At 37.7% G+C, this 16,138-nt stretch overlaps 1 protein-coding gene across 35 annotated transcripts in view; it reads left to right on the plus strand.

The window, feature by feature from the left end:
* Window positions 1-16,138, plus strand: part of RBFOX1 (RNA binding fox-1 homolog 1) — a 2,817,840-nt gene that overhangs the window by 2,408,142 nt on the left and 393,560 nt on the right. For 2 of the 35 annotated variants that reach the window (XM_056804042.1, XM_056804041.1), the window contains exon 1: window positions 495-1,173. The exons of 25 other annotated variants lie outside the window; for them this stretch is intronic. In XM_056804042.1, the coding sequence (XP_056660020.1) occupies window positions 1,030-1,173 (144 nt within the window). In that variant the 5' untranslated portion in view covers window positions 495-1,029. Of the gene's footprint in view, window positions 1-494; window positions 1,174-16,138 lie in introns of those variants that run through there. 8 more of the 35 variants (XM_056804040.1, XM_056804039.1, XM_056804067.1 and 5 more) reach the window with 6 other exon arrangements.

A 16,138-nucleotide genomic window follows, 5' to 3' on the forward strand; every position in this document is an offset into this window, starting at 1 on the left:
CCTGAATACATAGATAGTGAATGACATGGAAATGTAAAGCCAAAGCTGTTAAAAATGTCTTGTTGTTTATCGCTGCCTCTGCTCAATGCTGGGATCCTGCTGCCAGCCTAAGCTCCAGTCCTCCCTACCACACTCTGCACTCTGGTTCTTAGAAGGGGAAATTCCATTTTATTTGTCAGGTGTGGTTCCAAAAGGGTAAAAAAAAAAAATCATAACAGACATCCAGTCCCAGCTGGGCAATAGCATTAATTGCCCAAATCTCCTGAATGTCTGTGATACAGCACTCTCGCTTGCTCCCCCACCTTCCCTGGGGATTTTTAAAATGCACTATTTGAATTTTGGTGAGTGGTAAAGACCCTGCCCTAGGACCCATTTGACAAATGAGAAGCCGTGCAGCATCAGCACCAGTCGACTGAACCTCAGTGAGTCAATCTCTCTCTCTCTCTCTCTCTCTCTCTCTCTCTCTCTCTCTCTCTCTCTCTCTCTCTCTCTCTCTCCCCCTTTCCCTCTCTCTTTCCTTTCCTCCCTCTCTTTCCTTCTCCCCCTCTCTTCTTCTCTCTCTTCTCTGTCTTTCTCTTCTTCTCTCCTCTTTCTTCCCCCCCCCCCCCTCTCTCTTTCTCTCCCTCTCTCCCTTAGTCAGCAGCTACTGTGGTGTGAGACAAGCCGGCTCTCACTGTCATTGAGGAAGTTCCATTTGCTCATCAATAGGCTGCAGGCTGCTGTTGTGTCTTCCTTTTTCCCCCCCTTAAAGGAGGGTGGGAGGGAGGGTCGGGCTGAGGATTATTTCCAGTTAAAAACAAAAAGGAAAAAGGAAAGCAAATAACAAGGAAAAACAATACATAGTTTAAAAAAATCTATCAAGTGGCCTTAGCTTAAGACAAATGAACGTAAGGCTCTAGCAACTCAAAAAAAAAAAAAGGAAAGGGGGGAGGGGGAAGAGAGAGATACTGTTTGTTACTTAGATAAACAGCAAAATTAAAAAAAAAATCCACCCAAACTGTACCGACAAGACAGGAGAAACGTGCTTGCATGCAAGCCTCTTCACTTGTTCTACGTAGACTTCAGAGAAGCACCATGCAGCATCCCCTCACGGGTGCAACCTGCGTAGCTCTCCCCAATGTGGGCATGTGTCCCCAGCTCTCCTGTGCCTTGACTTTTATGTACTTACAGCAGGTAAGTCGCGTTTCTTTTCTCAGCACCTTGCCTTGTTCCTGCATGGACAGCATACCTATGCCCTAGACCGGGGAAGATTCTCTGCTTTTAGAGCTCATCTCTCTGTAGGACGAGGGTATATAAATGAACTGCTCAGTGTTTGTGATGTTCGCTTTTGCATTGGGGGGAGTAGGAGGGGGGAAACGGGACAAAGAAGGGGTGTGTATTGGGGGCACGGGAATAAAAGGGGGAGAAAAGATCTCTTTTTAGTGACATATCTCCTACTTCCGAAAGCCCTTTTATTTCATGAAATCTTCACCAAAAGCTGTTTGCACATATGTTTAATACTTCGATTGCCTTACTCGTAGATACAGTAGCAGAGTTTCAGCCATAAAAATGGTGTGCTTTCTTCACTTGCAAGCATAAATTGCACTTCTAATGTAAATGTGCCCAGTGGCAATTTCATTCTAAGACCCCTTTGAAGCCAGGAATTTTAAGTCTTTGTTGAGGCGCTCTGCTGACTACAATTTCAATCAGACTGATTTTAATTAGAAAAAAAAATGTTTTTAAGTTTGCCTATGTTTCCAAATCGGCAGACTGCACACAGAGGATCACAGTATTTGAATTGTAAACCGATGTCAGTCTAGAAATTTGCTTCAAAAATCAAGGAACAATGCCTTGCTCTAGTCAAGCTTAATGATGGGTTTTGTTTGTTTGTTTTTTAGTTGTTGTTTGATTTAAAAAAAAAAAACATTCGTTGGCACTTGTATCGGTAGGAATCTCCCCCTCCCTTTCTCTCTCTCCTCTCTCTCTACCTCTCTCTGTTTTGTTTTTTTTAATGGTCTCGCCAAGGATTTTTTTTTTCTTTCCCCTTTGCAGTCTGTGTGCATCTCACTGTGTTTTCTCGCTATCTGTTTCCCTGAATATTATTAGATTTCTGGAGTTGGTTAGGTAGGTTTGGAATCTTGACTACAGTATGGAGTGTTTTTTTTTTTTTAATTTCCCCTGGGTCTTTAAATTAGTGATTCATCACTGTGAACAGGGGACAGTACCTCTGTGAAGCAAAGATTAGAAATGGGTTTTCATGCAAATGGGAATTGTTTTATCCTGCCTCTACAATTTGAAGAGTTTAAAATCATTTCAAGTCATTTCATGTGCTCCTGATAACTCACCTGAAGTATGCCTTTTATTTGGCTTTTAGGGACACTGAAAGTTGAATTAGTGAAGTTCAGATTATTCCTGCTCCAAAGATCTAAAAAATGACATACATACATACATACATATATACATATATATGTGTGTGTATATATAGATATATATACAGAGAGAGGGAGAGAGAGAGAGAGAGAGAGAGAGAGAGAGAGAGAGAAATTTCTTTTTTTTATTATATTTGGCTTGATAACAAGTTTGTCTCCTAAAGAAAAAAAAGCATTTAGGGTTATTCTGTGTGGAAAGCCTATTTAGAAACAGCTAGTAATTTTAAAAGTACTCTGGAATTAGGGTGTCTCTAAATATTATTTTATTTCATTCTTTCCTTTAGTAACCTGTGCCCAGAAATATTTCCCAGGAGAGAGCTAGTAAAATAGTAAATGATTCATTGGACTCTACCATTTACATGTGCCTGTGCTGCTTGTGTGGCTGCATGCATTTGTATGTTTGTATGAATTGCATGTTGTTCATTAAATGAATGTACTAAAAGGTGTTTCATAAAAACTCTTAAGGAACAGTTGTTTTAATTATCTTACTAATATTCATTGGTCCTTTGCATCATACCTCTTTGCCTTGTTTTTTTTAATTCATTCATTTCAAATGTTTGTTATTAATAAGTAGAACAACATCATAATTCAGTGTTCTGAATCCTCCCCCAACACACACACACACACACACACACACACACACACACACACACACACACTCATTCCTTCAGTCCCCAGTTTTGTTTGTTCTTCAAAAGTTGTCAAATATCAGTTTGTTGATTTAGGCATAGCATCCAAAGGAATGACATAAGGTGAGAGGTCATTTTCACCATGCAATAAAGTGGTAGAAATGATTACATAAAGATGAAGTATAGAGGTTTGTAATAATTTTTTGTGATCTATTGCAGTATTCCTAGGCAAACACACCTTAGTAGAGATTCTTAAGGATTTAAGGAAATAGTGGTTTTTAGAACAAATGTTTAGACATGATTAAATCAGTTGCCACTTTCTATTTTGAGAACAAGATGAGGAGTGATACTTAAAATGTGCTTTAGAGTTCCTTTTTTGTCCTTGTTGGTACACCATGTTTTTAACTCTTTGGGAGAAGAGACCTATACTGTTATAGCAAGGATAGAGGGTTGTGGTTATGATAGTTTTGTCTCTTATCTCTCTACCAGATTTAAAGCCTATGGTTATAAAAGAAGTAGTCATTAATTTCAAGCATTTTATTCAGAACTGTGATTGTTTCAACAGCTTTATCCATCCACTTCCCTAAAGAATAAATCTCTTAGGTAGTATTGAAATACTCTCATTATTTGTGGTTATCACTTTTGTTATGCATTTTATGACATTCTACTTATACTGAATTTATTTTGGAAATTCAATAGTTGCTTAGTTTTAAAAAAAATCATTAAAAGATATAACACTACTACTCAATCCAGTGGAATTAAAATGACTTTTCATTTCTTTATTTTATCATATATAGTAAGTGGTCAAACAGGTGAACTATAAAACATTATTTAAAAATTCATATCTTGTTGGACATAAAAAGAACATTTAAAACCATTTGCTCTTTAAAATATGATCAAATTAAATACATAACTAAAATATGAGGAGGATTTTATGTTTCCTCTCTTCAAAACTATTATTGAAAAAACAAAAAAGAAAAAAGTTAATGGATGTTACTCAATAGATTCTCCATTGACATAGTTTACCTCCTAGGCAAAAGTTGGGTACTATTCCTTTAATAATGATTCTATTATCTGTTCCTCTGATCCCCCCTCCCACTTCTTACCTAATCTGCATCACTTCTTTCCATCCCAAACCATATCTCTCATTCTGTTTTCCAGGACTTATTCTAAAACAAATTCATCTAATAGAGGAATATACAGACTCGGTCTGGATCTACACAAAGTGATGGCAAGAAATCAGGCAATTCTTTCAAGTTAGAACAAACAAATTGTGGGGAGGGGGACCCTTTTGCCTGAAATATCTAAATCTTTTAGGCAAGGAGAAAAACATTTTGATGGCTAATTCGTTTCACTTTATTTCATCCATCTCCATCTAACTCATTTCCCCCATTACTCTTAGAGTATTAACAGTTCTCCAGATCTTCCCTAGGCCCCAGCCCCCAGCCCCAATCCCCTAGATTCAATAAGCAGTGTTTTGGAACTACACATTATGTGATCATGTTTACCTCCAGACATTGCTTCCGATAAGGTTATTATCTTTTAAAAAAGTACAGAAGGCAATCATTGTTACTGTTTATTTTATTCTGAAAGAGGGAGAGAGAGGAAATGATGGGGTGGATTTTTGAGAATCATTCTGTTCTCTAGAGCAAGCCCATGTTTGGGTCACTCTTCCTTTTTGACATTCAGTATTTGATGTATTGGTGTTGGCTACACAGTGTCATTTATCAGGTATATTCTCACAATGGTTACTTTGCCAGGTAAACCACAAAAGACACCCTAACTGCTATAAGAAAATTCATGCATATGATATATAGAAGTCATTTGAAATGTGAATCTATCAATATGGCCAAGGGGGAATTATTCCATCTTTTTTGCATACAACTTATGTAGGTAATTTTAATATGGATCACAAATTTTCAATCTTGATAGGAAACTAAGGAAATAAATTGAAGCTTCTTTTTCCTTGTGGGATGAAATAAACTAGTAGTCTATGGGTACCACCTTTCTTCTTAACCTAAGTACCAAAAATCCTTTTTAAAAAAAAAGGGTTATTCTATAGAGGGTTGGCTAGGTGGCAGGACAGACTTTTTGTTGTCTTCACTCTAACTGTATGATGGGTTTTCCCTGAGAGTTATAGTTTATATTGTATTTTAACTCCTAAAAAAATGTCCAATAATATGTTGACTGACTTTCCCCTGTTCTTAAGCCCTCATTGCCTACACCCAGTTTTGTTTTAAAACCTTCTCCATTTGTCAAATGCTATTTAGGCAGTACATTTTTATCAGATGAATTAAGAAAAGCCAGATGCTTAAATTCCACATGTTTTTTTTTTTCCCAAGATGAAGAATGCCTTTAAAGTGGGCCATGCCACTGTCAATATCTTAAGATTGGTAATTTTTTTCCATTTAATGATGATACATGTGGTTTGTTTTAAATAGTGAAGTGGTTTGTACAAAGGGTAATTTCTCTTAAATGAAGTCATTGCTCATAGTGGACATCCTCAGATCGAAAGCAATTGAACTGAAACCTCCATATCAACCTTCTCTGTCTTTAATTAGAAAGTAGTTCACAGCATAGATAGTGATCTGAGCTACCGGCTTTCATACTCCAGATAAAACAGGGGGAAATGGCCCCATGCACTAGCCAGAGTTATAAATTTAGGAAACATTAGATAGGCCATAACCATTAGGGTCATGAAGAAAAGTTCAATTCTCATTCGAGTTACTTACCTCTTGCTACTCAAGCTGATGATTTATTGTAGTCTGAAGATTTTTTGTATCACGTTCTTTCTTCATGGCTTAATTCAATGTTGATTTATTAGATTGGGCTGTGGATTGGGGTGGTCAATAGTGTCAATAGTGTAGAAAAGAATTAGGACAGATTATCTTCATGTCTAAATTGTCTAAAGAATTAAAACGGCTTGGATGAGTACATTTCTAGGCACTGATTGCTGATTGATAAAGAGCCAGTATCTTTAAAGGAATTCCCCTTTTATTCATAGTGTCTTGACTAGCTGAAAAACCCTCTAATTCTTTTTACATTTTCTAATTTAGACAAGGACTTGTTATTTCCGTGTGCTGGTATCAATTAGGCACTGGCCTTGCTTTCAAAAGGACGTCTCCATTTCTGATTCACGAATGGAACCTATGGTATACTCCAGCAGAAAGAAAATTGTTTTCTTCCTATTGTATGTGTTGCTAACTACCCCTGCTATCAAATTACTTAATCTGAATTTGGTTCATGAAAATCGTAAGCATCTGTTAGCTTACCAACCTGAGCTCTGCAAAATGTAGTTCTTCTGTCTATTTCATGGCAATTTTCATGTGAGAACATACAACCCTGCTTATGCTTGCATGAGCAAAGGAAGTCCACATTACTGATGCTCACTTGCCATCTGTTTTTCTTACAGCTGGGCCTTGAATAATTGTCCAGTAGCTGATGGACTGAGGGTAGACAATCTTTTTAGGGTTTTCTGATTCATTTAACCAGCTTCCCTGCCCCAAGAGGAAACATAATGCTTGTTTATTCGTATTGGTTGGGTAAAAAACAGTGTAGTTTGTCAGGCAAATAATAGTGTTCTGGAAGAGAAAGAAATTGCACCATAGTAAACAAGGTTGATGCATTTGCGCCTAAGGGGGCAATGTGGCACTCTTAGGAAATGTCATCATTTGAATGAAACAAATCTGACAAAGTGTGGGCGTAATTGTCCCATCTGGAGAGACCTTTTAATGTACGTGAAGAGATGTCCCAGGATGCTATTTAATTCAATTAAGAAAAATAAAGTAAGTTTGATTCATCAATAAAGTTTTCTTCTACCATATACCTTAAATGTAAGGAAAGTAGCACATCTGTTGGAGAAGACTATTCTGCTCAGCTTGCATGTAGAGGGCTGTCATATTCTGAGGATGTGTTTCATCTGGCCAACTTGAGTTGGTTGAGTCATGTCAGTTCCCCTCCAAAAAAGCATGAGAAGTATGTTGACCCAGTCCCGCTACTCCTTGCTCACTACTGGGAAGCTTGAGAAATGAACAGTTATAGAACCTGATTGCTGGCTAGAACTGTAAAAGAAAGAACATCTGGAGAGGAGATTCATAGGGGTCTGGGGGAGGAGACCACGGGACTTCCATGGCACTTGACTCTTTCTTTGGACAGCATTGCTACTTTCAGAGTTCCCTAGATAATGAACCTTGGCAAGATGCAGGAGGCATGGAGAAAAGCACTGAGTAGTATTCCACTTCTCAGCCCTGCCATATTGGGGTCCTTTGAGAGTGGAAGAGACAGAGATATAGAGACAGAAATAGAGACAGGAAGAGAGATGGAGACAGACAGAGATAAAGGAGACAAGCAGAGGCAGAAAGACAGATAAGAGAGACAGCAAGGAGAGAGGAGGAGAGAGGACAGAGAGAGGGTGGCTCAGTGGATTGAGAGGCAGTCCCAGAGATGAGAGAGAGACAGAGGCAGAGACAGAGAGATGGGGGGGGGGGGCTGACATCTGGGTGGCTCAGTGGATTGAGAGGCAGTCCCAGAGATGAGAGAGAGACAGAGAGACAGACAGAGAGAAAGGGAGATGTAGTAGAAATATTAATGGTGGCATTTTCAAGGGCACTGAGTAGCTAAAGCCTTGAGTATTTAGTCTCATACTTGGTAGCAGGTAATACTTTTGTCTTAGGACAAAACTAGGAAGGACTTGTTTTACATAGTGGAGTACTGGGGCATGAGAAAACTGAACTGGTTTTATCTGAATTCTTATAGCAATAGTGAGCCCCGTCTCATAAGCATTATACCAAATTCCCTACCCCCCAAAACAAGGTGAGAAATGACACTCCAGCCTGGGCAGGCAAGGCCTCTGGAGCCCCCGAAACAATGTGATGAGGCTCTGCTGAGAAGCAGTGGGACCTGCCAGCTCTGCTGTGGCTGAAAGGTGCACAGGTGATTGATTTATCAGGTGGCAGCCGATGTGCCGAGTCCACGGGCTCTCATGAGCAACTCCTGCCATTTCTTTGCCTGAATCAGTCATTTCCCCCTGACTAGCGGAGTGCAGAGGCATTGACTTCTCTTCCCTGGCACTCCCCCTCCTCCTCTGTCAGTGCAGCAGCCCAGTGAATTTAATTAGGGAAAATAGCATATTTAATGTCTATAGTGTGCTGAGCACTTGTAGTTGGGGCCTTTGGTCTTTTGCACTGTAGCAGGCTCCAGCTGAGGAGAGAGCTCACTCTGTTTTGATCCTGCTCTTTTTGTTGTGTTAAACACATGCGGAATCAAAATTAGGAGCTGTAGTAAGAGCTAAAAGCACACGGAGGGTTAGTTTGGGCTCCCAGTGAGGTAATGATTTTGTGCAGATATGGAACCAGAGTGCATGCTAGTTAGGACGGAAGCACCCAAACTGTTCCAGTGATGATGAATGAGAACACAAATGGCTTCATCTAAACAGGGCTGTTTGTGTACATGTGTGTGGTTCTGTGGGCTTTCCTGTTGGTGGAGGGTGTTTGATTTTTGACCATTGTTCAGCTTCTGACTTCATTTTTCCCATCAAAAACAACAGCCATCAAGCCCTTTGTCTTCCCTTCTCTTTCTCTGTGAGTATGCCTACTTCCTCTCTCTGCATGAATGCCATTGTGGGGGGCAGTCCCTCAGCCTGAGTTGCTTTCTGATTTTCATTTCTCTGGTCTCCTATTCAGCTGGTTGGATGATGGGAAATTCTGGTCTTCTAAAGATGTGGTTTCAAGACAAAAATCAGGCAGAAAGAATAGATGGTTTGAAACAGGGTCCCTAAATCGGGAAGATCCTACTGTGCAAGTTGGACCCCATCAATGGCAAATGGTCTGGGAAAGTGGGCTGAAAAACTCACTTTAGGTGAGTCACATGAATTGTCCCAGAACTTGGCCAAAACTTCTTCTAATCCAATGCGTCATCCCCTTTTCCCCCTGGTGGATGAGGTATATTTAGGATACCCTGCTGGTGCCGGGAAGGCAGAGCTTCTCCATTCTGGTCTTCCCTAACTTACCTGGATCTGGTCTTCCCTCCCTGTCAGCTGTTTCTTCTCTCTTTAGGATGTAATATGGCTACATAGCTCAATTAATGGTCTATGACAGGAGGAGGAAAAAAAATTTCTCTCTCTTTTCAGAAGCAAAGTTATTTACTTTCAAAAGCTGACAGAATAGCACTGCAGGGGCTTCATTTATTTTTGTTCAGAATGTCATTATTCTGTAATGCAGAGGGACTTTGGCGTGCATTGCAGACTTATTCATATAATCTTTATTCTGCTGGGTGGCTACTTCAGTGTAGACTGGCAGTCCAGAGTATTGTGGAGGTTCCTACCTCCCCTTGCTTTTTGCTGGACTGGTGGATGATGTGGCTTCCCTGGTATCCAGGTGTGGAAGGTTTTCCACTCAAGGAACATTCTAGCTTGAACCTGGAGTGGGTAGTCAGGCTCCAGGCCTCCAACCTATGAGAGTGATTGTATTGCTGGTTGCCTGATCATTTGTCCTGTTTCTCCTGGCATCAGGCAGGTGGTGTGAGACTACTGTTTCAACATAACTCTTTATCTGCCTTGTATTCTTACATTTCTGGAAAGCAGAGGCATCCACTGAAGATGAACTCTTGGAAATCTATTCCTTTTTTTTTTTTTTCATTTAAAATCTGTGGCGGTTTCTCTCATAAATACATTTCTCTAAAAATGTCTAATTGTTTTGTTCGGTTTTGTCTTGGGCATTAAAATTAGGAGGAAGAAAACCATTATTTTCTTTCCTTAACTGTTCCCTTAAAACATCTCCTCTTAGAGATTATATTTGAGAAAATGGTGAGCCTATGGATTTACTTTGATGACCTTTTCTCTCCCCCGACCCCCGACTTGTGTCAACCCACATCTTCGGGATTATTTCCTTATTTTTTTTTCAGGTTTTTAAATATTTCTTTTGAAATGTCCAGAAGATACTATTACAGTCCATGTCTTGGAGAGACTCAAAAGAAGTAAGGCAGGAGCAGAAGTGTAGTTCTCCTTGGACTAATGAATAGCCCCTCTTCCCTGCCAGATCTCTGTTTGGCCCTATAGAAACCTGTATCCCAGATCTTTTCCCTTGATTTAAAGTAGGTTCATCCCTGTCTTTATTAGGGGAAATTAGTTCATTGTAACCAATAATCACATAGTTGTTTTTTAAATGCTAAGTCCGTGAACATAAGAGAACTGAAAAGTAGCCCTATCATCTCTTCCTAGAGAATTCCTATTTGACTTTTTTTAATTAAAAATAAATTAATGTACTGCAGTCTACTTTGAAATCTTAGGAGTTGGGGGAGAAAGGGAAAAGAGAAAGTACAAGACTATTGGGAAGCGTCAAACAGAGAATGATGGAGTACATTTCCTAGCAGCCAATTCCAATCCCAAAATCCCTGTTGTGCAGAAGGGCTTTCCAATGAACACAGGAAATGCAGCCATTGCCCGGCACAGTATTAATGATTTATACACGCTGCATCACTGCTTTTGTTCACCAGCAGGTCTTGGTCGTGTTAATAAAGGAATTTCAGAGAGCAGGGTCCCGGCATGCCAAGCTGTTTTTGCTCAATACGGCAAATGTTGCTTCATAAATCAAAAGAATTTAGTGCTTTACAACCTTTCTGAGCTTCAGAGTATTTTTTTTAATCTGATTCACCTAGGAATATTTTCATTGCTTTTCTATAAAGAATGAATGAAGTCCTGGATGAGATCTCTCTCAGCTGTTTTAGGGTTGATTGGTTAGCTTCACCATAGCATTATGCATCCATTTGTTTCCCATTTGGTATTTATGCTTTATGGTATTGTCTATGGAAATAGACTGACACCATTTTATTAGCATAAAGAGATGCAGATCGTATTAAATTCTGTCTTCCTCCCGATATATTACCAAAGAAACAGAGGAAATTCGAGTTTACAGTAAGCAAAGTAAGCAGCTTCCTTTATCTCAAGTTACTCTATGATAACACTACTGAACACAAGTGTACACAGTAAAAGAAAATGTGTAAAGGGTTGATTTTTAAATATTTGTTTTATGTTTTACTTATTTGAAGAAAAAAGTTCAACTTTGCCATAGAAACACGTGATGGTTTAATTTTCTGAATTTAGCTTTCTTAATTCAAAAAACTCCATCCTTTCCCAACCACTGTAACTCAGCAAAACTTTGTTTTTAATCTGATACTTTGTTTTAATCTGATAATCTGATTTACCTGTCTATAGATAGATAGATAAATATATCTATCTCTATGTAGGTAGATATAGAGATGGACATTGTAGCAGAGTACAACTTTGCCTTTGTAATCTGATATATGCATACATATCTAGTGGTCAGTTGATCTATTGATATCTACTTATCTATTCATATCTATATATTTAACATATCTAGATATCTATTGGCATAAGAATATGTATATATGTAAATATTTGCTTTAGGGTATACTCTTTCTCTTTCCCAAATGATTTTTTGGGAATAATTCTAAGTTCCTTCTTTTTAGGAAAGTTCACACAGACAAATAAATGGTATATTTGTATTTCCATTGCTCATATTGTATGTTTGATTTTAATTTTATTTAATTTGGCTCCCATTCTATCAGAAATGAGAATTAAATTATAATGAGGACTCAGCAGGAATTCAAAATAAAATCAGAGTATTTATGTAATATGAACTGTTTTTCAGGTCTTCTGTCCATTACAGTGATGTTTTGTTTGAAAAGCTAGAGAGATTTTTTAGGTTATGTTATAAACATGAAGAGAAAACATATATCATATTTTATACGATAGGAAGCATTCCTATTTAATAGAGTTACCATGTACTTTTTTGTGACAAAACTTATGGTCATCATAGAGTAGAAAGGCTTTTGCTAGCAGATCATTTGATACTCTCTTGCTAATATTGAAAATTAAAATAGTTTTTGAAACTGTATTGGGTGGTAATCAGCAGTAGTGAAATTAAAACAAATATTCCTTTGAAATGACTTATTTTATGATCTCTTTATTAAAGGATGAGGATAGAATGTACATAAGTAAATACAGTTTTTTTTCATGACAAGATCATTGATATATTATAATATGAGGCAGGTGTCCAGCAAATGAGGTTTTGTTTATATTGTACCTTTTTAAAAAATGTATTTGTCTTCCATTATTTGAGTTTGTGAGTCTCATTGTCTTTAATTATGTCTATGAGGAACAAGACAGTAGTCAACATCTGCTCTATTGTTTCCTTGGTTTACATATAGCTTTGATGAGTTATTAAACAATCTATTTTCAAAAAGAAAATAGAGAGACCAGCAGAACACACATTACCTTATTTTGGGAGGGCATATTATGCCATTACTACTTAGGATTTGACCCAAATAAGCATTCCTTTATTTGGAAGACTCTTGATTGGCATGTAGAAAAAGGCAGGTTCCCCTTCCCTTCAAAAATAAAAGTTCTGGTTTCTCAGTACAGTATATTAGCCAAATGGTATCACTATCATGAACATACTTTACTTTTTAAATGTGATGTGGTACATGCAATAATTAATTCTGCAAAACTATTGAGCCTAAACTAAGAAGAAGGATTTAATATACTTTTTATATGGGAAATTTGAGAGAGAATAGGGAAAAAGAGAGGAGTATTTGGCCTAGAATAGACCTCTAATTTCATGTTTCTTAACATAAAATAAATATCAAAGTTAGTGGTATTGTTGTATAAAGTAATTATACCTATAAAAGTCAAACCTTTTAGAAAAGGGGTGTTTGAATGTACATATGTGTGTAGAGCTATAAAATTATCCTCTAGGATCCTAAGTATTGAAAAATTTGTCCTTTTCAACTGATGTTTTATGATATCTAATAAGAAATTTGTGTAATTGGGGATCTGTTGTGCAGTAGGTGGCATTCATAATAGTGTGACTGTTTTACTAGTCTATTTTAATTGAAAAGAATGTAGAAGTGATTCTTTTTTCTCTGCTACTGTAAGACAACTTTCATATTGTAGGATCTCTTATAGAACTTAACTTGTGGACTTTTGGTATAGGAGTGACAGGCAGGGTGCCCTGAAAGATGCCACACCTGTACTTATTGATCTTTACAAACAGAGGAATATGCTGACTCCTTTGTCAGGAAATTCAACACAAAATGCCCCTCCTTCAAGTAATAATGCCACAACAAGAATATATGGTTCCCAGTACCTCTTACACTGAGAGCACAATAGAAGTTGCCATTCTAGAGGAATAATTGATAATAATATTTATTCATAAGTCTACATACTTTATCAAAGGGCAGAGAGTGTAGTCAATAGAATTCTGGACCAAGAGTGAAGAAGATCTGAGTTTAAATCCTACCTCTGACACTGTGGGTAACCGTGGGCATATCACCTCAGATCTTTAAAAGTGAGTTTATTAATCTATAAAATAAGAGTTGGGATGGGAGGACTTTAAGGTAATTGCTGCAACCAGTTCTATAAATTTATGATGATATATGCAACTCACAACAATCAAGTGAGGTAGATGCAACAAGGCATTCTGATATCTGTTAACTAGATAAAGAAATTGAGGCTCAAAAAGAAATGGCATGCTTTGCCTTTAGTCAGATAACTTAATGTCGGGTTTCAAACCCAAGTCCTTGTAACACCTTATCTGTGGCACCCTATCCATTACATTCTTCTTGAAAGTTACTCAAGGGAAGCTCCCAAGTTACTCCATGGAACTTATTTGTTTTCTATTATTGCTGAGTAACTCCCAATTTTGTGGAATGACTGAGTATTTTAGGTGGATCTGATGTTACATGTTAAGAAGGGGGTGGGGGAAGAGAGAAGCTTGTAGAATTCCATTGGTTAACTGAAGTTCTGTAGTGAAAAGCACTTTCCTCTTCATTATCTGTGGGTTTGATTCCTTATTCTTATGTCTCTGTATAAATTTGCTTTGTTGCCTCTATTTTAGGGGAGAGAGATCTAAATCTACTTTCCTCACTTTCCCTTGCCCCTTAGATTACGGTGTAATATATTTTATGCCAATTTCTGGCATGAGATCATCTAAAAAATACTCTCAGTAATTATAAAAATAACAATGAAGTCTGGTTAGTAAGGTAAGCAGATGAATACAACACTTGCCAGAATGATGTGGTACCTGCAAATGTTATGTCCCAATGGGACTAATACAGCATATGGGGATAAACTATCCTAAAAGTTGAGCATTACTAGCAAGTTTCAGGCTGTTAAGGAAGCCCCTTCTACTCCCTGGGCTTTCAATCCTACTTTAAAATCTTTGGGCTTCTTTTAGATCCTTTGTTCCATTCTGGTTCTAAAAGGATCATTTATCTCTTAGAACAGGTCTCTACAGAAGTGAAGTTGTGTTGCAATCCTGGAACAAATGGGTAAACCGAAATCCATCAATTTCCATATTGAACTCTATTCAGTATTGTTGCAGGAAGTATGAACAAACAGTAAATATTTCATGTAATGTTTGCTTGTTTAGTTCAAGCCTCTAGTAGTTGCATGTGTGAAAAGATTAGTTCCTAAAGATCTAGCAATAAACAGGATAGATTTGCAAACATTTAGGGAAAAGGGAGGGTTGGAAATATCTCTTGGTCCATAACAGTGGATTTTAGATTGTAGTTTCTGCATCTTGTTAAATATTATTTTGTAACTGTGCCTTCAGCATTGGACGTGGAACAAAAACAGCGCACTTTTGAGTGCAGTGCTAATTAAGAACACTTACCTCCTACTCAGCTTTCCCTATAAATCAATCAGAAGTGGCTCAAACACAATGGAGGCTTACAATGTGTCCCTTAAAAGGTAGTGCCCAACCTTTTAAAAGATCTGGAGTTTACTGGCCCAGTATTGTTATTTTCCAGTTTTATGAATGCATATCAAGTGTGAGGGAGAGTTAATAAGAATTTCCTGGGAAGTTAGAGCTGATTTGTTTTGCTTTATCCTACCTTTTGAATTCTTGACTTCCTAGTCATAACTATAACTGACCTCATTGCTGGTTAGAAATTAGTCTGTATGTTTTGTAAATAACATTTGCCTTCAACATAAGGAAGAATAAACAGCCCAAGAACTTAAAACTCCCCAAACTGAATTGGGCTGATTTCTGATTATAGAGTGCTTATCCTGGAAGTTTTTAAATTGGAGGTTAGGTGACCACTTGTTGATAATGGACAGTATTCTTGGTCTAATACAGATGATCTTGGTCTGCTACGGATTCTTGGGCTAGACAAGATAATCTCTGAGATCCCTTCCAAATCTTGATTCCTTTTGTCTTGATTGCTTTTTAATGAATATATAAAAGATCAAATTTTAACCCAAAATTCTTATTAGTTTATTATATAGCTAGTTTTCTTAGTCCCATTTTTAAGAGCACTATCAATGCAATGTTGAAACTGCTCACAGATAAAAGGCATGGAAGGCCTTCTATGAAATAAGCATCATCTTTTAAACAAGAACCAAGGAGAATGCAAAAAAGCCTCAGAGTAGAATTTTTTTACCAGAGTCACTAGTCTCACTTGGTTGGTTACTTATCTTAAAATGTGAGGCTTATGTAGAAATGGTGCTATGCCATTTTCTTGTAGTGAGATACAAATGGGAGAATGCCAAACACACACACACACACACACACACACACACACACACACACACACACCCCAAAAACAAAATACATCTAGGTTTTGTCTCTGTTGGATTTATTCAGTTTCTAAATGTAAACTGGTGCCTACATTTTACCATCTTTATTCTACATTTTAGCATAGGTATCATTGGTTATATGTTGACATTTTCATAAGTGGCTTAGATTTCGGTGAATACTTTTCTGTGCTCTGTGGTCCCAATTCATATTTTAATATCTTGAGGGAAATTCCTCTGCAGAATAAGTTTACAAGATTTCCAACTGGAAAGGACCAGGGATTGCAAATGTTAGTTGCTTGCTGCATGATGTTTCATTGAATCAGAAGGCATATTTTAAACAATTGTATGAGCAAGCAAAGGAATATCCTCAAACCCTTTTTTCTCCATTTTCCTTCAGAGATTCATAGATATAGAACTAGAAGAGATTTTAAATGCTCTCTCTTCCATCCACCCTCATTTTGCAAATGGGCAGTTGAGGCTCACTAGAGATTAAATGATTTGTCCAG

The sequence above is a fragment of the Monodelphis domestica genome, chromosome 7, assembly GCF_027887165.1.
Source record: "Monodelphis domestica isolate mMonDom1 chromosome 7, mMonDom1.pri, whole genome shotgun sequence".
Classification (NCBI taxonomy): Eukaryota; Metazoa; Chordata; class Mammalia; order Didelphimorphia; family Didelphidae; genus Monodelphis; species Monodelphis domestica.